The sequence below is a fragment of the Barbus barbus genome, assembly GCF_936440315.1.
Source record: "Barbus barbus genome assembly, chromosome: 21".
NCBI lineage: Eukaryota > Metazoa > Chordata > Actinopteri > Cypriniformes > Cyprinidae > Barbus > Barbus barbus.
Window position 1 is genome coordinate 27,224,839 of NC_136749.1, and position 24,807 is coordinate 27,249,645.

The 24,807-nt window shown below is 34.3% G+C and overlaps 1 protein-coding gene across 1 annotated transcript in view; it reads right to left on the minus strand.

Annotated features, from left to right (window-relative positions):
- Positions 1–24,807, minus strand: part of LOC306887841 (CUB and sushi domain-containing protein 3-like) — a gene marked incomplete at both ends in the record, with an annotated part of 269,530 nt that overhangs the window by 57,285 nt on the left and 187,438 nt on the right. The window contains 10 exons of the mRNA XM_079445841.1: positions 58–252; positions 1,381–1,566; positions 4,477–4,665; positions 6,223–6,381; positions 9,267–9,455; positions 12,224–12,337; positions 12,622–12,702; positions 17,063–17,208; positions 22,141–22,318; positions 22,547–22,735. Coding sequence (XP_079301967.1) covers positions 58–252; positions 1,381–1,566; positions 4,477–4,665; positions 6,223–6,381; positions 9,267–9,455; positions 12,224–12,337; positions 12,622–12,702; positions 17,063–17,208; positions 22,141–22,318; positions 22,547–22,735 — 1,626 coding nt within the window. The remainder of the gene's footprint in view (positions 1–57; positions 253–1,380; positions 1,567–4,476; positions 4,666–6,222; positions 6,382–9,266; positions 9,456–12,223; positions 12,338–12,621; positions 12,703–17,062; positions 17,209–22,140; positions 22,319–22,546; positions 22,736–24,807) is intronic.

Sequence of the window (24,807 nt, forward strand, 5' to 3'; positions counted from 1 at the left end):
CGTGTCATGATATGTATAGCATTAATGTTTGAGTAACAAATGGAGCGCATAACTCACTCTTGCAGCGAGGTCGCTCATTCCTCCAGCTCCACGTCCCATTGGATGTACAGTGAATGTGGGCGGGGCCGAGCCGGTAGTAGCCAGTGTTGCAAGTAAAGGCCACTTTAGTGCCGTATTCGTAACGAGAGCCATTGACGACCCTCCATTTGCCGTGATCCAGGGTGAAGGAGCCAATGCTGGGACACACCACAACTGAGAGGAAATCAGCAGCATGGTTAAAATGTTTGTATGACACTTACAAATGCAATTTACCTTTACAAACCAATTTCCCACCCTCTGTCTGAGCCTTTTTTGGCACTGTACCCATTAAGGGGAAAGCGAAAATACCGTCATCATCTACTTACCCTCCATTTGTTCCAAACCTGTATGAGTTTATTTCCTCTGCTGAACACAAATGAAGATAGTTTGAAGAATGTTGGTAACCAAACAGTTGACGGTAGCCATTGACTTCTACGGTAATGTTTTCCATACTATGGAATCAATGGCTACCGTCAACTGTTTTGCTACGGACATTCTTTAAACTATCTTCATTTGTGTTCACACTGGATCACGTCCAATATCTTTTTTGTGTTTAACAACTAAAATAAATTCATTCAGGTTTGGAACAACTTGAGGGATGATTATAAATTTTCATTTTGGGTGAACATTTTATGTTTGGGGTCAGCAAGATTTTTAAAATAAAGTCTCTTAAGCTCACCAAAGCTTCATTTACTTGATGAAAAATACAGTAAAGAGAGTAATATTATTGCAATTTAAAATAACTGATTTCTGCTTGAATATATTTTAAAATGTAATTTATTCCTATGATGCAAATCTGAAATTTCAGCGTCATTAATCCAATGTTCAGTGTCACATGATCCTTCAGAAATCATTCTAATATGCTGATCTGCTGCTCAAGAAACATTTCTGATTTGTATTATTGTTGAAAACAGATTCACATTTTTGTGGAAACCTTGATTCTTTGATGATGAGTTCAAAAGAACAGAATTTATCTGAATTCTTTTGCAACATTATAGATATATTTACTTTTGATCAATTTAATGCATCATTGCTGAATACATTTCATGCATACATTCAATGCATACATTTATTTCCAAAAAAAAAAAACTTGTTCACCCTGATTTGAACCATGATTACCTTCTTGCTACTATTTCCCACTAGTATTAATAAGGACATTCTCATAGCACTAGCATATAGATTAGTCTCTATTTTGATTCAATGGGTGTCTTTAATATAGCACACTGTGACCAGACATTATCAGTACAACCATTTAAACCCTTCAATGTTTTGATGATTGGAAAGCAGGACTTCTGTTCTCACCTGTGCAGCGAGGGATTTTATTGTGGTTGCTCCACATGCCGTCAGCCTGACACACTGTGCTGGTCACCTCTTTAGAGGACAGACGGAAGCCATCGTTGCAGAAGTAGGTGGCTCGTGTTCCTGCTGAATAATCAGCGGCCAGCATGCCTCCATTCACAGGGGCCACGGGCGGCCCACAGGACACAGCTAGAAAAGACAATGCGATGAAACTCGCTATGTTCACCTTCCTTTTGTTTTCCATGAAAAATGGCATACAGAGGATTTGGGAATTAACAATCGATTCCTATTCCCACAAAAAAAACAAACTGGATTCTCTTTGTGTTAGTATCTGACTGCAGTTCTGGAACTTCTGCAAAACACTGCATCACATTTCTTCAAAACGTGCTTGAAAGTCAAGTTCCAGCACTAAGAAAGTTTTGTAAATGCACTTGTCATGTTATATATTCCGTGCTGCCTTCAGAGTGGAAATACGTGACTTGCATTACACACGGATAAATGAAAATCCAAAGTATGGATTTAAAGAGAAAACAAAGATGGTGAAGCTGCAAATGCAAATAATGTGAATGTACTGTATAATAACCTGCTATTTCCCCCAAGACTTATATAATACAATTTACTTGAAATCTGAAGAACAGATCTCTCAAGGGCAGTGAATACATTACGAATTATTTCCCAAGCTTTGTCCAATCCTTCTTCGGTTTTGTCCACCCCAGATTATACACATCAGTTTTTGAGTGAACATAGCCAGAATTATCCACAAATAATGTTTTTCACTCAAAAACTGAGTTGCGTAAGTGCGTGATCAATGAGGCCTATGATCACTCTGCTCCAAAAATAAATACAAAACCTGTGCTAATTGAAAGAAAACAAGTTGACAAAGAGATTAAATTAAAGTTTTTCAGCACAGCACAAGGGTTAAGAAATGTCCATCCAAGAAACTCCAGTACAGAGACTTTCTTTTACATTGGCAGTTCGTTAATATCAGTTTCCTCGTTAACCTATCCACAAAAGCCAATTATACAGGTAATTGGAGCAAAGCATTGATGCACACACACCTTTTCCAGCAGATGAGGGCAGGTGAGGTCAATACCATTGATTCAGTTCCCTCTGAGTGAGCTCTGAATTAACACTTTCCCTACAGAGACCAGGATGGGCAAAACAACTAAAAATCAACTAGTTGATGGATTGTCTAAACAACTAGTCAACAAACTTTCTTAAGGTCTGCCAATGTGTCATAAAATCCCTTAACTTAGTAAAATCCAGTTTCCTAATGACAGGAAGCAGGGAAAAGAAACATTAGTAAATAGGATTTGTTGAATGTTGTGATGTTTTGTGGAGATGTTAGCGGGTTTATGTCACTCTAAAACATCCATGTTGGATAAAATCACAGAAAACGGTTTCAAATATCAAAATTTACCGTCCCTCACTTTTTATTTGCATTATTCTTGAAATTGTTTAAATAATCAAGTTATAATTAATAATGCTAACCAATAAAATTAATGTTTTTTTTTTTTTTTTTTTTTTTTTTTAATGCTTCCTTAAATTACAACAACACATTAATTTTAAGAGTTAGCATAGCAGGAATGACTCGTTCCCGTATTTGACCTCATCAAGTTCATACGTTGAATGGAAGATCTAAACATGATCATGTGTAAGCAAACGAATGTAATTAACCAGCATGACACAAATATGTAATTAAACACATGGAAAAGGTGCTGGAGTTTGCTCAAAGCCGAATCAATACAGCGATGAAACATAAGAGGTTGTCCAATTACTGAGTGCTACAATTCTAATCAAATAAATCCAACAAAACAGCAGTGCTCGTATTAATGCTAATAAAACCTAAGCAGAAAGCAAACCTCATTCAGCCGTATTAATTAGCAGAAAACAAAGACGATTGATCAGTGATGCTGGCATCTGACACGGCCTGCCTCAACAATTCAATCTCAATAACATTCATAATGAACACAAAATGAACATCTGGATAGAAGTGTACCAAATATTCTAGTAATGCAGTTGTTTCCTTGATACTTGCTAATGAATGTCAACAAAAGCAAAACAAATTGTTGAGAATATTAGCGTCTTCTGAAGAATTAATGAGCTACGTAAATATACAAAACTTAGAAAAATAGTTCACCCAGAATAGAAATGTCTCATTTACGGGTGAACCCCTTTTTTATTTATACTTATTATATTGATATTGACTTGGCAATAACTTATCAAGCAAGTACCAGTCCACTGTTTCAGAAACTACAAATTCAAAACCTAAAAAAATAGCCTTCAAATATGTCAATTTATTTTCTTTCTTCAGCAGATTCTCCTCCTGGACTGTTTCCAGAGTTATAACACAATGAGGTGTTGCTATCTTGAACCGTCTGCTCCTTCATTTTTCAGTGTTAAAATCTGCTCAAAATTCATATCCTTTCTCAGTAACCCATTTACGCTTTATGTTTTGGTCTATTTTTTATTATTTTTGAATGGTGGTTTATTTTTGATTCGAGTGAAGGTAATTGAACATGCCCCTTCGGGCTTTTTCCCCTGACAGAAGTTCGGTTGTTCGAATATGTGACCCTGGACCACAAAACCAGTCATAAGTGTCAATTTCTCGAAATTCAGATTTATACATCATATGAAAGCTGAATAAATAAGCTTTTATGGTTTGTTAGGATATAACAATATTTGGCCGAGATAAAACTATTTAAAAATCTGGAATCTGAGGGTGCAAAAAATCTAAATATTGAGAAAATGGCCTTTAAAGTTGTCCAAATGAAGTTCTTAGCAATGAATATTACTCATCAAAAATGAAGTTTTGATATATTTACAGTAAGAAATTTACTAAATATCTTCATGGAACATGATCTTTACTTGATATCCTAATGATTTTTGGCATGAAAGAAAAATGGATAATTTTGACCCGTACAATGTATTTTTGGGGCTATTGCTACAAATATTTGTGATATATATGCATAAAATATAATGTCCTTGATGGAGCACAAAAATGTAAAAAAAAGTGATTGTCAGTTAAATTAGCCTTGGCAGTCAACTCAAGGAAATGCAATTTTTGTAGACTCAAGAAAAATATAATAAAGACAACACCTTGACATGCAGGCACAGATGAGTCCCAGGCCAGATAACCGAACTCAGTTCTCCTGCAGACGGCCATATTTTTCCCGATGAGCCTGTAGCCACGGTCACAGGCCCAGCGGACGACGCTGTTGAGGTGACCACCTGTCTGGCTGACCACAAAACCATGCTGCGGAGAGTCTGGAGTGCTGCAGTACATCGCTACAGATGATAGCATGGATCATTAAACACTCACACAATATTTACTCAACACATCAGCATCATCATTATCACAGATGAATAACTGGCAACATTTACAATAATCATTAAAATCATCATTGTATAATCATGACATTTTAAACAACTTCAATGTACAGTATATATATAAATCATATTTACAAGTTATGAATTACCAGCGGGAAACTTTGTTATAATTAATATATAATAATAACACATTATATTATATAATAAATTATATTAACAATAAAGTCTTACTAAATATTTCTACTCTAATTGTGCTTTTAAGTCTTGTTGCAATTATCATATTTAAAAAAATTACCACCAGCAGGAAACTTTGAGCCCAGATTTGTTTTTGTTTTTTTTATATTGTTGCCATGTAAATGAAAAAATGTAGGTATTCTATACAGATTATGAGTTGAAAGGCATTAGCAGCAAAACTACATTTCCCATCATTCTCTGTAGCATGAGAATGGATAAATACACTGAAAAACACATCAATTGCACAAATGTGCATCTTTTGCTTTTCGTTTTGTTCATCATAATTACAACTTTTGCATGTTTCCCGGGAGGATCTGAAAGGAGCATATGGCTTCTTTCACACATCTTGTGTCTGCAGCATGTAAGCGCCACACAGTCATTTCATAACATCTTTTGCAATAAAGTCAAATAATGGAGTGAACTATTTACTCATGTTTGAAAACAGACTTATGTGCTTCATGCACATCCCACATGCAGCGACAGGCACTTTCTATTCAATTCAGGTCTAATTGAAACCATGATTTGAGCAGTTCTCCTCCTCATCTTATGTATATTAAATTTAATGTGTAGATTGGGAGTTTATAATTGCAACGGAAATAGTTTTAAGAAATACTGATATGTAATGCATTGTGGTTATTTTCTGTATACATGTATAAATTCATGTCTGACTGAAACCAGGTGACTTGAGCAGTTCTCCTCATGTATACTGAATTTAACCAGGATCTGGAGTTTTGAATTACAATTTATATATTTATAAGAGAATACTGATATGTGGTAATGCAATGTGGTTATTTTCTGTATATGTTACACCACACAAATCTGATGTGATGTAGTGTATCTACCTCAAGTGTGCATTTTTATGCACATTTTGGAAATGTTATTTGTATCTTGGTGTTTGAATCAGGCGTGCTATTTATGCCCAGAATTTACTAAATATGTGGCTGGGATCTGGCTAGTGTGGGAGTTCAACACACACCAGTGTTTGCAGTTTTCCTGATATGTTGCACAAGCAGAAAGTGTGAAACAGGCCTAAAATGTGACATCTTATATAAAATTTGATGATTTGATTACATTCTTCAGAATTTTAGGCCTATATAGTTTTTAGGCAACTTCTATTACATTTCCTGACTCCAAAGGTACATACAAATACACAAACATTTGGACACAAACACATGGACAGATGGGACACAGACTTGGACGAACGTGTCATGGGCAGGACAGACAAAAAGTCACGAGAGACACACATAGAACTGAAAGGAATTACCAATCGGGGATACATACTTTGATACTCACCCACGTAAGTGATACGAAAGCCCTTTTTGTTGGTGCCGTGATCAGACGACCAGCGGAGAAACAGTTGGTGACCCGTGGTGGTGATGTTGAAGGGCACACTTAGATCTCCGCTCAACACAGCCAGACTCTGACTGTAAATATTTGGTCCTGCAAAAATAAAACACATTTGCATTTCCAATGTAAATAAAACAGCAAATAATTGTTCTTAAAGTTATGTACAAGGACTGACTGCAGTCACATCTTCCTCTAATATGTTGAGGTAAATTTTGGATTTCTGCTTACTAAATGATTTGTATATATGCTTGCCTATCTACATGACCTGAAATTTGGTGTGAGGTTTCGGGTATTGCGTACAGTGTTAACTCCCGCAAATGCCACGTTTGGTAAAAAAAAAGAGTTTCCTCAGAAATACTTGGCTATTTAGTTTTTTCAACATAACAATTCGAGTAAATGTGTAAAAGGTACGGCATGAATGCCATCCTTCTAGAACAATGTGCATTTATGTTAAAATTGTAACATAAATGATCAAGTTTTGTTATTCTTATTTCTTTATTGGAGAGAAATGGGCTCTCATTTTAACCCATATCATGGTGTGTGATGCTGAACTATGAGTTTCTAATGGTGTTTGTATTTGCACTATTCTAAACATTAATATTTTATGTGCAACAACAGCATGCTGTCTCAGTGGCCTTACACATGATTTTAAATCATTTTTGCTTAGATGGAACAGCAGCTACGCTAATTATGTCTCTATTTGTTTCTTTGTTTCTGCTAGGAATTAACTAGGAATTACAGAAGCTTCAGTCTGGATCCAACCCTTAAATGAGCTGAGATGACCTGAGAAAAGATAATGCCAACCCCTCAGAGGATGCCAATGCTCAGACAACATACAGAATTACCAAATTTTGCCATAAGTTAAATATATTAAGGTTCTGCAATATATAAATATATTGTCGAAACTTAATTTCCTGTAGAGCTGCTTTGCAACGATTTGTATCGTAAAAATCGCTATACAAATAAACTTGAAGTTGAACTTAAATCTATTTTTCAAACTTTATGATTTAAATGGTGATAATTACTGAGAATAACTTTCATCTTTCCTTCAACTGAATACTGTTTCTGTGCTGTTTTGATGCGTTTTAAACAGTTGGCGGTCAAAATTAAAACTGTTGGATGATAGATATTGTTCTTTCTTTATGACAAACAAGATAATGTGAATTACAGAATGTACAACATTTTTAAATGTGACCACAAAACCAGTCATAAGTGTCAATTTTTTAAAACTGAGATCTATACATCATCCGAAAGCTGAGTAAATAAGTTTTTCGTTGATGTATGGTTTGTTAGCATCGGACAATATTAGGCCGAGATACAACTATTTGAAAATCTGGAATCTGAGGGTGCAAAAAAATCGAAATATTGAGAAAATCACCTTTAAAGTTGTCAAAATGAAGTTCTTAGCAATGCATATTACTAATCAAAAATTAAGTTGAGATATATTTACAGTAGGAAATTTACAAAATATCTTCATGGAACATGATCTTTACTTAATATCCTAATGATTTTTGGCATAAAAGAAAAATCAATAATTTTGACCCATACAATGTATTTTTGGCTATTGCTACAAATATACCTCAGCGACTTAAGACTGGTTTTGTGCTCCAGGGTCACACATGTATAAATTACAGTGTAGAGCGGTTATTATGAAGGGGTAGAATCCACAGCTCAGTACTCACAAGTACTTTCAAATAGGCTACTCTTTTACTCTTACTCAAGTACTTTTGGAAGGTAATGGTACTTTTACTTGAGTATATTTTTTCAGTACTCTTTCCACCACTGCATTCTAACAGAATCAATGGAGCAATTTCAAGTAACAGTTTACTAAAGAATGTAAATTTGCTGAAAATCCAAAATGTAGATGAGTTTGTTTCTTCATTGGAACATTGAACAGAGAAATGTAACATTATATCACTTGCTCACCAATGGATCCTCTGCAGTGAATGGGTGCCGTCAGAATGAGAGTCCAAACAGTTGAAAAAAATCAATCACAATAATCTACAACTAATCCATATGACTTCAGTCCATCAATTAGCATTGTAAAATGAAAAGCTGTGCATTTAAAAGAGAGAAAAAAAAATCATCATTAGGGCATTTTAACTTTTAACTTTCGCTTCTGGCCATTGATGGACTGGAGTGGTGTGTATTACTTGTGGATTATTGTGATGTTTTTATCAGCTGCTTGGATTCTCATTCTGACGGCACCCATTCACTGCAGAGCAAGTGATGAAATGCTGAATTTCTCCAAATCTGTTACAATGAAGAAACAAACTCATCAAAACCTTGGATGGCCTGAGGGAGTACATGTGCAGCAAATTTTCAGTTTTGGGTGAACTATTCCTTTAACAAGTAGTTTCCAAATATGGCAATGAGCAAAGAAGATTTCTCAGAATAAATCCATCATGTGGAAATGTCCGTCCGATGGGATTCAGCCGATTTAGTTTTAGACACTAGGGAAAGAGCTCCAAAAATTGCTTTGCTGCAAAACATGAACACAAAATCTGGCCTGAGAGAAGGAAATTGGTATTGCTTCTCACTTCCTATTCCACTGGGGCTCTGCAAATGCCATGGGCATTAATGAGCATCCAATCAATGATGAGTAATAGGGTAATTTGCTGATTGCAAGCACTTAAGTAATTAGCGCTAATAACACTCTGAATGTATTTCGAATTGTCTTTGCCATTGCCTCGGTATCAAGAAATACTCAAATCTTTCTAGCATTTTGCATGTTTGCTGGTTCTAAATGAGGTTTTATTTTTAGTGGGACAGGAAATTTTCTCTCGTAATGGTCATGGGTCTACAAAAGCAACTCCGTTATTTCTCAAACACATTCCAAAGGCTCCAAATTTCATTTAAAATGTTCAAGAAAGGCGTCAGAGTTACGACAGGCCAGAGAATAATGACTGTAATATTCAGGGACACAGTTGCACGGGCTGTCAGATGATGCCTGAATATGAGGAATAATTCAAACCCACCATCAAAGATCTCCAGAATATCAAACTCTTTCTCCGTCTGGAAGAGTTCAAAGTGCAGTGTGATGTTGTAGCCCTTCTCCACGTTGATCATCCAGGAGCACATCTGAAGGTTGGGGTAGCTGTCAGGATAACCTGGACTCAGGATTACGCCCGTCGAGTCGAACAGAACTTCATTGTCAGGACATTGCACTAGGAAGAAACCGAATGACCATGTGTTAAATAGTGCAAAAATAGTCTGTGGTGACATTTCTAAAATCAAAAGTGTTAGCGAACATGAAGCTCAAGCAAACATGGCATTTTCATATGCTTCTACAAATCTCTGAGCCTTTTTATTGTTTTTCACAAGTCTTATACCAGGTGCGCTTCCGAGCAATTTTACTACACATATGGAGCTGTATGTATATCAGAAAAGTCACATATGGAGCTGGTTATGTGACGCAAACATCAAAATGTATTAGTTTACATATCATGCATTATTCTAAATGTGTTTTGAGGTCATAACATAGTATTGGGCAAGTAATTGTGGGGGAAAAAAATCTTTATTGATTGATAATCTGGCCCTGTAAGCATAATGTGTGTGAACAAGGAATAAAAATGGTGACACTATTTCGATAGTCCACTTTAGACATTCTACTAACAGTAAGTAACTTTGCAACTACATGTCAACTTGTATGCAGTCATTAGAGTATTAGTAGACTGTCTGCTTAATATCTTCTAACACTTAATTTAATGGGTCCACAACATACAGACTATAAGAAACGTATTCTACTAACCCTAAACCTACCCTAACAGTCTACTCTGAGAGTTAGTAGACTTGTAGTTGCAAATGAATGACAATTAGTTGACATGTAGTCAACTATAAGTTACTTATAGTTAGTAGAATGTCTAATGTGGACTATCAAAATAAAGTGTAACCATAAAAATAGTTGCTTTATTGCTACAAATGTTCATTTTTAGCTGTAAATCGCTAATTGTATAGGAACGTTTTTGAGTTTTGCAAAAATGCAGGTAGGCATGTCTGTCTGACAAATCGACTGCACATATAAAATAAACTGATTGCATGACATTGTCACCATGCTCGATGCTTATGCAACTCCCTGAAGAGACCATTTTTCACTTTATCGTTTTATTTCATTCCCCCCCCGAAGAGCACTTATCATGTCAACCTTATAATCAAGGTTTCTTGCCTCATAATTTACTTTTACCCAACATGAGTGACAAGTTTCCTGTGATTTGCAGTAATTTGCCTATTCTCACTAAAAGTAAAATGTGACATGACTCAATCACAGTCAATCAGAACATTTTGAGATAAATAAACTGTTATCATGTAGAGTATAATTTTAAAGCAATGTGCAGAGCCACTTAACACAATGACACTAAAATACAAAGCTGGTTAAAATATAAATTAAAAACATGTTGCTACTCTTTAGAGTACCAAGATGATTTGAATTAGCCACAGGAAGCAGAATTGGAACTTACTTTAGAATGACAGGAAGATGAATTTAGAAATTCAACACTGGCGATGCATTCTGAAAAACTGGAGGTCCTTTCACTCCAATCATTTTTTGAAAATGATTAAACATATAAAAACATGTACATTTTTATTTTTAAATTTTTAAAATTACAGTACTGTTATCTTTTCTAGACCAAAATGCATATGAATTTCAATGTATTTCAGTGTATATTAACATTCAATTGCAAGTCAGCACAGTGTTTGCTACCTCAATTCATTTTCTGCTGTAATATTAAAATAATTCATTTTAAATGTAATATGCTAAAACTCTAATTATTAATGGTAAATACTAATATGAAATATTAGGAAAATGGCAGAATGGAAAGTATATTTTTATACTTTCTCTTTAGTTGAAAAGTACAATGCATTTGAATTTCAATGTATATCAGCTGTAATATTAAAATGACTCAGTTTAAATGCAATAACGTAGTTAATTTGCTAAAACAGTAATAATCTGCTGTAAAATGAGGGTAAATACTTGTATAAAATGTTAGAAACAGGGCAGAATGGATTTTACTTTTTTCTTTCTAGTTAAAAATGGCATCAATACATTTGGATTTCAAATATTTCAATGTATTTTACCATTCAGATTTGTACTGCAAGTCTGCACCCTAATCGCTGATCCAATTCAATTTTTGCTATATAATTAAAACAATTCATTTTAAATATAATGATTACATTAATTTGCAAATAACTGTAATAATTTGCTGCAAATATAGATGGTGAATACTAATAAAAAAATATGGGGAAATATGGAAAATATGGGGAAATGGCAGAATGGAACTGGAATGGAAAGCATTTCTAGTTAATAATAACAACATCAATGCATCTGAATTTCCTGTGCATTCATTTGCAAATTTTAACTGCAACCTGTTTGCTACCCCAATTCAAATTTTGCCATAAAATCTAAATTATTAAATTTTAAATATAATAACTAACTTAATTTACTTTAATTTTTAAATACAGATACTAATATAAAATATGCGAAAAACATCAGAATATATATATTATGTATATATTTATATATATTATACTTTATACTATACGTGTCTTCTAGTTAACAATAGCATCAATGTATTTGAATTTAGTGTATTTAAATATACTTTAACATTCAAATTTCAAGTCTGCACCCCGTTTGTTACCTCAATTCATATTGAACTTGACTGAACCTGAAAAACGTTCTGAATGGCACATAATCATTATGTTTACATTTAAATGTGGGTGTGGTCAAATACAGGCGCTCGTGATTGTGAGTGTTACTTCAAGACAGCAGGAATCGTGCTGTTTGATCTTAAGTTAAGCACAATGACGTAACTGCGCTTTCCTTCATCCGGAAGTCCAAAAGAGCCTAACAACTAGCGGCAGAGCTAACGACGTGAGACATAAAAACAGGAAGAGCACCGACACAAATGAGACAGCGTGCTGGATGTGCTGCCAAACTAACCTTGGCAGACCGGAGGAGGACCATCCATCTGCAGTCGCTCGCCCAACCTACAGGTCAAGATCTCGCTCCCGAGCAGTGTGAAGCCCGGCAGGCAGCGATACCTGATGATGTCTCCTGTTGAGTAATTACACACACGGATCTTTGCTTTTCCACTACAACTAGTGCTCAACAACACATTAGCTAATTAAGACCTGACCGCTTACACGCTTGTGACAGTAATGATGACAAATGCAGAACGTCGGGTGTTATTCTCCCCACAGAAAGGGGCATTTTCTTTCACATTAAATAAGAAACGCTGCATTGTGAAGGTGGGCACCTTGGGAGCGTCTCTTTAATGAGGGTTCGACGCGTGATAAATCTATACAAACAGATGATCATCAAACGTTCTGCTGTCTTACCAATTTCAAATTCATCATCTTCAGCCAGGATCTCTGCGTTGGCGACACGTGGGGGAGGTTGACAGACACGAAGTTGGTAAGCTGCAAAGGGAACGAGATGAGTGAGAAACGTGATGTTTAGCTGCTGGTTAAGTGATAACGCTTTGAATGCAACCCACACACTTACATCTTAAATCATCACACAAGGCAACCAAGTTTTTCAAAACGTACAACAACATTACACGCCGCCGCTGCAAAGTATGAATCATAATCAAGGGTCATAGCATCTACCTCGCCAACACTGATTATGCCTTACAATTATAACAATGTCTAATTGCAAGAGTTTCTAAAAGAGGATCATATGCATTAAGAACCCTCTATTACCGGTATGTTATGATATGATGTTATCACTATTATGATGCAACATCATTTGAAGAGATAATATGTCGAGCGGTACATTATGTCGTACGCCCTCACTAAGACATACAATTCACAAATGTTAAGAATAGTTTATGTGGGAATAAATATTAGGAAATTATTTTCAAATCCAGTGACCCGTTCATTTATGCACATACAAAATTCCCTTTAAAACATTATTAAAAATAAGTTGTTATAATATTAAAATAATTAATTTTCAACTGTTTTAATTTGCTGTAATGGCAAAAAAATATTAGCAAAATGACAGTGTGGAAAAATATTTTTTATATATTTTATGAAGAAAAATAGCATTTATGCAACCGGTTTATAATCCTGAAGATTAATACATAGTTAAGGTGATAATAATAATAATAATAACAAAAACAACAATAATTTACTGTAATAATTAAAATAATTTACTGTAACATTAAAATGATTCATTTTAAATGTAATAAATCAATTTTATAATAAAATGCAATACTTCTGGAATTATAATGGTAAATATATATAAAAATGACTAACATGGAAAGATATTTGGAAATGCATGGAAATATATTTTTTAATGTTTGAAGGTTAATACATAGTGTTAAGGTGCTAGTTAAAGGGATTAAAAATAAAAGGTTTTTGCTGAATTTTATTTTTTTGGAATCTAATAATTTAAAATAATTTGCTAATAAATTTTACAATTTCCTGTAATTATTAATATTAAACAATACATAAAATATTAGGAAAATGGCAGAATGGAAAACATATAAAAACAATTTCTAGAAAAAAATGTGATGCAACCTGCTGACACAATGAATGAATACAATGAAGATTAATACATTTATAGTCCAGGTAAAGGGGTTAATAATAATAATAAAAAATAATAAAAAGATTTTTAGTGTAATATTCGATTTACATGTAACAATTTAATTAGTTAATAATTTGCTGTAATGATTAATGGCAAATATTACACATAAATCATTAGAAAAATGGCAGAACATTTATTTTATACACTTTTTGAAGAAAATAAGTTGTGCTTGTTTATGCAAATTGCCAACACAATGAACAAATGCAAAGATGACGAATACACAGAGTTAAGGGTTTCTTCAAATGAGTTAAAGCACTTTTTTATAGGTAAGATCCAGCAAACACTCTCAGTATCTTAACATCATGAAGACTCACCAGCTTCCAAAGAACTAAATGACCTCTGTATTGTTCGATGCCAACACCGACAAACAAAAACATTTCATTTAGAATTCATCATTGGGGAAACACAGGAACACTCTGAACGCTGAGAAACTCAGCTGTTACTATGCTAACACATTAAAGGCAATTTTAAACCGGAGAATGGGCATTTTGGCAGCTCTGGGACCATGACTATCTTATTTTATTATCTTTTAAAATTCTAATCAGCTTTGTGCTTTGCAGCACTTGACATAACTTCCTTATGCTGTATCGGTTTATTGGTGAACTACAAAAGCATCAGCAAAAAATATGCTAACACAGATATTAACGTCCTTTATTGAATAGCGGTCTCCCATCACAATTGCAAAATAGATTAAAGGAAACCGATGGGGTTCAAAGGTCATCCGTCATGATGCTATTTCCCCTGTTAAAAGCTATCCCATAACCTACACAGTAAAATTGTCAGTGTTAATTAAACAGTGTTACTCTCCATTTACTCTTAAGGAGTTACCTTACCTTAACAACAAATAGTGAAAAATGCCCCCTAGTGTTGGTGAAAATTCTGCATTGTTAACTTTACTCTGTTAAGCTCCACCTCTCACCCTGTCGCCATTTTCTTTTGCCTTCTTTTGCCTTCATTTGCGCCAAAAGGTAAGCTCTTTTAATTAATTTGTTAAAACATACGTTTAATATTTGAGGTTAATAATTGTGCTACTATTAATGCATAAGTTGTAGTTATTTTTAACTTTGTGTAATTTGATTGGTTTAAACTCAGAAATATCGAGTAGGTATTGAACAGGCAAATCAGTATGTTGGAGAAATGTGCTTTTTCATCTGTGCTAATGATACAGTTTAAATGATGTCAGTAATCTTACTTAATTTGATTTTCAGATGTATTTAGCTTTGGTATATCCGCTTCATTTGTTTTTTAAACGTTCAATTTTGTAACGTCACAATGGAGCATATGTTAAGCGGACTCATTTTTATGTATTGGACGGTCGAAATCTTCTAGGTAACGTTAGGGCTGTGGCCGGGGTTTGCGTGATGTTAGAAAGTAAGTATAATGCATTGCATGTTATGGCGTTCGACGTTAGATAACTCTGAATAAATTATATAATGTTATGTAAACCGTTGGAATGTTATATAAACTCTATATTTGCTACTGTTCAGCTCACAAAAGACTAAATGTGTCCAATGGCATTAATTAAGTACTGTGAAGACAAATTAGTCGAACACCGCCATTGCATCTTTATTGAAGCTACGTAGATGGCGCTGTGGGATTAGCGTTAACTCGGCTCAATGCTGCGTGACGAAGAAGCCAATGGGGCAGGTGGAACATCTCATTTAAAAACAGCCGCGTCTTTGTTTTTCATTATTTTAACCTTATGCAGTGATTACGGTAACTATTTTACATTTTTGTTATTAGACATGCACAGTTAGCTGGCCTGATCCGATCCTGATCCGACAGCTAAATGACACACACACAGTTCCTAGGGCTGGACGTTATACAAAGATTAATTACGAATTGCGATATTGCTCAATGCGATTTTCGAATCGCAAAGGCCAGGATTTAAAACATGCGTTGCGTGTTTTGAAGCGCGGGCGCGCATGAGTTGTAGGCTAATATCAGTGAGGGTCTCAGAGTGACGGTTCATTATTAAAATGGTCAGTCCGCATTATTAATGAGAAGAAACTCAATCACTTCACTGCGCTGTGTTCTGCATGAGATTGCATACACCGGGAAATTCAAATGTTGCGAACACTGTATCCCTATATCATCACTATATAGAGAAAAAAAAATGTGCCAAAATGTGCCAAAAAATAAATCTTTTGAAGAGCTGAACATTTATTTAACGTCGCAATTTTTATTTGAAATGCGATGCATCTGTTTATTTAAAATGTACGGAAGTTCAAAGCGGCCATGCATTATTATAATTTTTCTGTCTTGTTTTGTCGTTATCACGACTTCATTTTCTCGTGATCTCGACATAACGAAAGTTGTTTTGTGGGACCAAATACACTCGGGTCGAGTGTTAAATTGAACTCTTATAAGAGTTCATGTAACACTGCAAAATTGACTGTGTAGTGATCCGCCCACATAGAATTTCAAAGCATCATACACAAAGATTATTGGAACTGGACACACTTTAAAGCAGCATTGCATGTTTGGTAAAAAGTGAAATAAATCCAAGATTGTGGATAAGTCGGGAGGTATTTGCATAAAAACAAAAATCCCTTCATATTTCAATCAAAAAGCACTGACAACATTGAAGCCATTACTAATTAAAACCAATGCATTTTATGCTCGAGTATTGTGTTGGATGCTAAATGCAAATACATTTTTCAGTCTCCATACGAAGAGTGCATCTGTTTTGTATAATGCACACTATGTAGAGCATATCACTTATGAGGTTCCATAACAGCTAGGATGCTGCCTTAGAAGCCGAATGCATATGTTTCCACACCTGCTCGTTCAGAAATGGCTGTTATTACGGATGATGGAAGTTCCCAAACACATTATAGCGCCATCGGAATGTGACAGCTACAATAATCTAAGCCATTTTCCGAAGAAACAAGTAATGCAATTTCTAGCCCTTGCAGTAAAACAAAAAACAAGGGGCCAGAAAGCAGCAACGTGACACGCTAAACAGGCGTTCGAAGGCACACAATCCAGAAGGTTCCTAATGCAATTTCATGCCACAGTTTGGGTTGAATATATGTACGTTCACGGCTCGCCTCAGCATAAGTATGGAATAAGTAACATGTTCTGTGGGCTTGAGGGACTAAGCCTGGATAATTGAGCTGACAATAAACAACTATGAGCGAACCAAGCCGTCGTGAAAGAGGAAGCAAAACTGCGCAAGATTCTGCTCACCATGGTAACGCAGAAGAAAGAATCCGCTGGTGCTGAAGTCGCTGTGGAACTTGAGCAGGATGTGATTGGACGTGCTGGAAACGGCCTCCTGAGGCGAGCTGCCGCTGAATTGACCGATCTGTGGGGAAGTTTGGTCAGGGCCGTCCCTAAGGGAGACAATAGATCTGTTCAAACCCAGATATGAAATATTAAAAACCTTCTTTGACTTCTGTCTGCTGATATAATACTCTCCATAAGTCACTCTCTCACGTCTGGCGGGTGCATGTCGGGATCTTATAAAGAATGTTTATGAAAACAGGACAGCAGACGTCTCTTCTCTGCAGTGTGTCAGTCGTGCTTCTAAGCCCTGAATAAACAGGCTGAATGGTAACTTATACACTCAACGCAAAGCATTCAAAATGACCTTGGATCTCTATCAGTTAAAAATCTGTAAGAGCATCGTTTTTTTTTTTTATTAGGAAATATTTTATATAATGTTATTATGAACAACTTTTGCTAGATAATGAATGTGCGTTCATTATGATCACTTTATCATCCATTTTCTGTAATATTGATTTGACAGCACTGAAACTATCGAAACAGAACAAAACTTGAACTGAATTGAGGTGGATAACACCACAATGGATAATGTCTTCTAAAGAGCCGATTTAGAGCTGAATCAGCTTAATTTGATGAATCATATTTGATGAATTTTGCGACATCAACACTGAATCACCGTAAAACTGAATTGAACTGAAAAATGACAGATTTTTTTAAAAACATCAAACTTGATGTGAGGGTTGTGGGACAAAAGTAAATGTTGCATTATATGCAAATATATCCAAGTATTTTCAAAGATGAAAATAATAATTATATATATAAATAATTTTATTTATTTTTATTTTATTTTTTAATTTTTTAAATGCATTCATTTAAATTTTAACATTTTGTTATAAACTCATTTTAAATGTAATAATCTAATTAATGTACTAAAAAATGTGCTGTGATTATTAATAGTAAAAATTATATCTAAAACATTAGAAAATTACAGTATGAAAATATAGAAAAATATATATTTAAAAAAATTACTTCATGGCAATTGAGTTTTTTAGTCTAATGGTTTCAATTAGTTAAAACTGTACATTTTACATTGTTAAACATTTAGAATTACATAATTTTCTTTTTCTTTCAAATGTTTAAATTATTTAAAAAAAAATCACATAATTTTTCATAGTAAAATTTATATTTATTATTATTTAAAATGTTCTATATCATATAAAAGGCGTATATATATATATATATATATATATATATATATATATATATATATATATATATATATATATATATATATATATATATATATATATATATATATATATATATATATATAAATAATTCTCCTTTGTGATATGAAATGGCAGGTCAAATCAAAAGTCATAACTGGCCAAATGCAGGCATCTCTGGCATAAACTCATCTTCTATGGTCAGTTTTCCCTTTCTGATGATTTAGTGTTATGGCAGAGAAAATGTTTGAAGATGATTTTGATGAACGTTTTGTATATGTGCCCTACTTGCACTAAATTTCATCTTACTCAACAAATTTAGCTCCCTTGCTCTGACCCTGGGAATTAAACGGACTGGTTTTGCCATTGTATCTTGAAGACCTCTGTATGTAACTGACTTTGCATGAAAAACGAGTAACAATTGCATTGAGCTTTGAATATGCTTTGATATGTAAATGTGGGAGGTCATACATTATTGTGTTTATGATAAATGATTTTTGAATGAGGCGTTAGAGGGGAAGGACTTATACAAAGTACATCAAACAGTTATATTTCATAAAAGCAAGAAAAATCCTATTTTCCATGACGTGAACACAAGTGTCTACATTTTGCTTTCACACCAGCCGACACTTCAGCATTAATGTTCAGTCAAGGAGGAAATATATGGAAGATGGAAAAGCACAAGAGAGATGTGTGAAACTAAACAGATAAAAGACTAAAATAAAGTGTTACGTAAGCCTCAGCTTAGCAGCATTAGCACAAATGCATTTTTCATGGACAAGGACAAACTCTCTGGTGGAGTGCTTGACAAATCATTTTGATAAATCCAAAACTAGACATAGGCAGATCATCGATTTGACTGATATTTCTTTACCCTTCTCTAAACTCACACTTGGTTTTCTAGTTCTTTTTACTGATAATGGCATCATTTGATTTCTAAACAGTTGCCGTCAGCAACAAGCAACAGCGGGTTTTATTTAATCTCACATGAGAAATACTTGAACTCGTTAGACAGTCCAAAACAAAGATGAAAAACTTGCACAATATTACTACTACTACTACTAATTATAATAACATTAAATAATTATATAATATTGTGCAAGTTAATTTTTTTCTTGGTTTTGTCTAACAAATTATATTATTATTATTATCTACATAATCATCATTGTTATTATGTAATGTTTAATAATTACATTTGAAAGTAACTATTATTATTATTATTATTAAGCATTACATTAAAAAATATTATTATTATTATTATTATTATTTGTTGTTATAAAAAATATAGTACATATAAATAAAATATTGTTAATATAATTATATAATATAAACATAGAAATATATGATATGATACTACAATACAATTATAGAAATATAATTAATATAATTGTTAATATATAAATCAAATATTGTTAATCACTGGATATTTAAAAACAATCAGTCAATCGATCAATAAAGAGTTACTATAATTATTCATTTAAAATGTAACAATTTAACTTTAAGAAAGAAAGAGAGAGAGAAAGAAAGGAGAAAGAAAGAAAGAAAGAAAGAAAGAAAGGAGAAAGAAAAAGAAAGAAAGAAAAAGAAAGAAAGAAAGAAAGAAAGAAAGAAAAAGAAAGAAAGAAAGAAAGAAAGAAAGAAAGAAAGGAGAAAGAAAGAAAGGAGAAAGAAAGGAGAAAGAAAGAAAGGAGAAAGAAAGGAGAAAGAAAGAAAGAAAGAAAGAAAGAAAGAAAGGAGAAAGAAAGAAAGAAAAAGAAAGAAAGAAAGAAAGAAAGAAAGAAAGAAAAAGAAAGAAAGAAAGAAAGAAAGAAAGGAGAAAGAAAGAAAGGAGAAAGAAAGGAGAAAGAAAGAAAGGAGAAAGAAAGGAGAAAGAAAGAAAGAAAGAAAGAAAGAAAGAAAGGAGAAAGAAAGAAAGGAGAAAGAAAAAGAAAGAAAGAAAGAAAGAAAAAGAAAGGAGAAAGAAAAAGAAAGAAAAAGAAAGAAAGAAGAAAGAAAAAGAAAGAAAGAAAGAAAGAAAGAAAGGAGAAAGAAAGAAAGGAGAAAGAAAGGAGAAAGAAAGAAAGGAGAAAGAAAGGAGAAAGAAAGAAAGAAAGAAAGAAAGAAAGGAGAAAGAAAGAAAGAAAAAGAAAGAAAGAAAGAAAGAAAGAAAGAAAGAAAAAGAAAGAAAGAAAGAAAGAAAGAAAGGAGAAAGAAAGAAAGGAGAAAGAAAGGAGAAAGAAAGAAAGGAGAAAGAAAGGAGAAAGAAAGAAAGAAAGAAAGAAAGAAAGGAGAAAGAAAGAAAGGAGAAAGAAAAAGAAAGAAAGAAAGAAAGAAAGAAAGAAAGAAAGGAGAAAGAAAGAAAGGAGAAAGAAAAAGAAAGAAAGAAAGAAAGAAAAAGAAAGGAGAAAGAAAAAGAAAGAAAAAGAAAGAAAGAAGAAAGAAAAAGAAAGAAAGAAAGAAAGAAAGAAAGGAGAAAGAAAGGAGAAAGAAAGAAAGAAAGAAAGAAAGAAAGGAGAAAGAAAGGAGAAAGAAAGAAAGAAAGAAAGAAAGGAGAAAGAAAGAAAAAGAAAGAAAGAAAGAAAGAAAGAAAGAAAGGAGAAAGAAAGAAATAAAGAAAGAAAGAAAGGAGAAAGAAAAAGAAAGAAAGAAAGGAGAAAGAAAAAGAAAGAAAGAAAGGAGAAAGAAAGGAGAAAGAAAGAAAGAAAGAAAGAAAGAAAGAAAGAAAAAAAGGAGAAAGAAAGAAAGAAAGGAGAAAAAAAGGAGAAAGAAAGAAAGAAAGAAAGAAAGGAGAAAGAAAGAAAGAAAGGAGAAAGAGAGAAAGGAGAAAGAAAGAAAGAAAGAAAGGAGAAAGAAAGAAATAAAGAAAGAAAGAAAGGAGAAAGAAAAAGAAAGAAAGAAAGGAGAAAGAAAAAGAAAGAAAGAAAGGAGAAAGAAAGAAAGGAGAAAGAAAGGAGAAAGAAAGAGAAAGAAAGAAAGAAAGAAAGAAAAAAAGGAGAAAGAAAGAAAGAAAGGAGAAAGAAAGGAGAAAGAAAGAAAGAAAGAAAGAAAAAAAGGAGAAAGAAAGAAAGAAAGAAAGAAAGGAGAAAGAAAGAAAGAAAGAAAGAAAAAAAGGAGAAAGAAAGAAAGAAAGAAAGAAAGGAGAAAGAAAGAAAGAAAGGAGAAAGAGAGAAAGGAGAAAGAAAGAAAGAAAGAAAGAAAGAAAGGAGAAAGAAAGAAAGAAAGAAAGAAAGAAAGGAGAAAGAAAAAGAATGAAAGAAAAAGAAAGAAAGAAAGAAAGAGAAAGAAAGAAAAAGAAAGAAAGAAAGAAAGGAGAAAGAAAGAAAGGAGAAAGAAAGGAGAAAGAAAGAAAGAAAGAAAGAAAGAAAGGAGAAAGAAAGAAAGAGAAAGAAACAAAGAAAGAAAGGAGAAAGAAAGAAAGAAAGAAAGAAAGAAAGAAAGAAAGGAGAAAGAAAGAAAGAAAGGAGAAAGAAAAGAAAGAAAGAAAGAAAGAAAGAAAAAGAAAGAAAGAAAGAAAGAAAGAAAGAAAGAAAGAGAAAGAAAGAAACATTGTGCAGCTTTTGTTTTTCAGTCTAATGGTTTTAGTCTAAATTACTTTCATTGTTACAGGATGTATCTTACTAAGAAAAGCAATTATGAATTTGATTAAAATAGTTTATGCATGTCGTTGATCAGTCTCAAACACAAATAATTGGTATCAGTAAAAAAAAAAAAAAAAGGTCAATCTCTTTCCTAAAGCCAATGTTATTTTGTGAGCATAACACTCATGTTGTTATATGACACCAGATGCAAGTCTTTAGGTAAAGAGTTCTTATAAAACGCTCGGAGAAGTCCTACCAGATGGTAATGTAGTCGTAGATGGGCTCGGTGTTGAGCACGGTGAAGTTGATGTGGATGCCGTTGCCTGGAGGTACTCGGATGCTCCATATGCAGTCTTTAAGATTGGGGTAGTCAGCCGGGTGGCCCGGAGAGTAGATGGTCCCATTGAGGGCCGTGATATTACCACCGCAAAGTGCTGACGGTGGACAAATAAAATCAAGACACAATCAGCAATATATGGAGAACTGCACTGCCTTACATACAGCTGCAATAATGCAGTGACATAAAAAGGTGATAAGCTTAAAGTTCACAGCTAAAGTCCTGCCTCCGTATATGGTCCATATTTTCCCCTGAACATCTCATAAAATTTCCAAAACATGACAGTTTAATTAAAAGCTGGTTTTCTGTAAGATGGGCTCTGTACCTTCACAGCGAGGCACAGGATGGTTCCAGTTGCGGCTGATGCCGTGCAGGCACGTGAGCGACGCTTCGCCCAGCAGCGTGTATCCGGGCAGACACTGGAACGAGATGGTCATGCCCACTCCAAAATCACTGCCAATCACCACCCCGTTCCGAAAGGGCCGCGGATCCGGACACCTCTGCAGTTCATATGCTGAGTGACCACAGAGCAGAAGGCTTTATTCAGTGAGAGGCCAAAAGGAGCGCCAATGCCCATCAGTGTTGTTATTGATAACTAAAAGTATTAAAAATAGCTTTTGCCCCCCCCCCCCCCAAAAAAAAAGAGAGAAAAAAAGGCCAAAATAAAATATTACATTAAATAGAATTTCTTAGAATAGACTTTATTAGAATAAAATACAACATTAGACAACAAATCGAAATGTAAATGAAAATTACACTTAATGATCAAGATGTAATAAACTCACTACTAAAACTGAAATAAAAATAAATGAAAGCTATAGAGAAATACAAAAAAAATTTATGACAAGCACATAAAATTACTAAAATGAAAATGAAAACTGAAAAGACAGAAATAAAGGCTAATTTAATATATTTATACATCCTATAATATTATATAAATAACACTAAAGTAACACTGTCAATCCAGTCAAGGAAATCACAAAATAAAAGCATACAAATATACCAATCGGTGTTAATTTTAAAAGCAAATTTTGATTTAGTTTTAGTCATAGTCTTTTGCTATTTAAATGCTATTTAGTTTAAGTCTTAGTTTAGTCACCTGAATTGATTTCGTTTTAATCTAGCTGGACTAAAAGACTGGATCTATTCCCAAATTGTCTCTCCCTTACATTTTTGTCTTGGTTTTATTTGTTGACGAAAATGTCAATGGATTTTTGTCATAGTTTTTGTCATTCAAAATGAGTTTTGATTCTGATATTTGATTCTGTTATTATGTCTTGTTTTCATCAGATAAAAAAAAAAAAATGTTGATGATAAATTAAGATGGAAATTATTCGTCAACGAAATTAGCACTGATACCAATGATACCTAGATTAAAAAAAATATATATATATTTTACAATATTAGATGAAAAACAAATGAAAACGAGAAACATGTTGCCTCTACAACTACAGGGTAACTGAAATAAATAAATACTAAAATTGCTAAACCTGAAATAGAAATAAATTAAATCCATATAGAACGTTATATAAAAAATAAAACTTGAAAACTAATACAAATTACATAAGCACATAGCAGTCACTAAAACTTAAACTAAAATATAAATACTAAATACAACTGGTATATAAATAATACTGAAAATGACACTGAAAAAAGCTGCAAAAATACCCATAACACGTCTCGGTTACGTACGTAACCCTCGTTCCCTGATGGAGGGAACGGAGACGTTATGTCGTGACGACATTAGGGGATTTACTTGGAAGCCCCGACTGCCTCTGATAAGAGAAAACGCCAATGAAATTTGGCTAGTGGATTTTGCATACCTGAGCCACTCCCCGTGCATACGGGTATAAAAGGGCGACAGGTGCATCCACTCATCAGGTTTTCCGCTGAGGAGCCGAGAACGTGTCCCTGGCAACCAGCGATGGTTCGAGATTGTGGCATGGGGACATAACGTCTCCGTTCCCTCCATCAGGGAACGAGGGTTACGTACGTAACCGAGACGTTCCCTATCTGTCGGTCACTACGAGTTATGTCGTGACGACATTAGGGGTCTATGGAAAGCGCCACAACCTGAACCCCGTCACGAACTTGTGGCATGCAGATGTTGACAAGCTAGCGCGTGACAGACAAATGCGATGCGAAGGTCGCAACCTTCCCGTCGCCCCAGCGCAAATTCGCTAACCTTGGTGCCCGCAGGGACCACTGAGTACATTGCTGCTGGAGATAGCCAAGCCGCTGTTCCTTTCCCCAGAAATCGGAAGGGATTTCGACCTTCTATGAAAGATTGCTTCAAGTCTTTCCTGTTTGTTGTTACAGCCCGGCAGTAACGACGGGGAAGCGAGCCTTCCGGAGAAGGGCGCTACGGAGGCCACACCCTGCCCGAAGGGAGGTAACGTGTAGAGACACTGGTATGGACTGGCCCAAGCCTGGGGCAGTGCTACATACGCCTGGACCCTGGGGCAGATCCTACCTAGGAGAAGGGAGGAAGGCTGCCAGCAGGGCCTGACAGAGCTCTGTCAAAGGGAAGACACGGGTTTACCATGAGGGAAACCGTACCGTGGATGAATACACGTGTGGGATCAC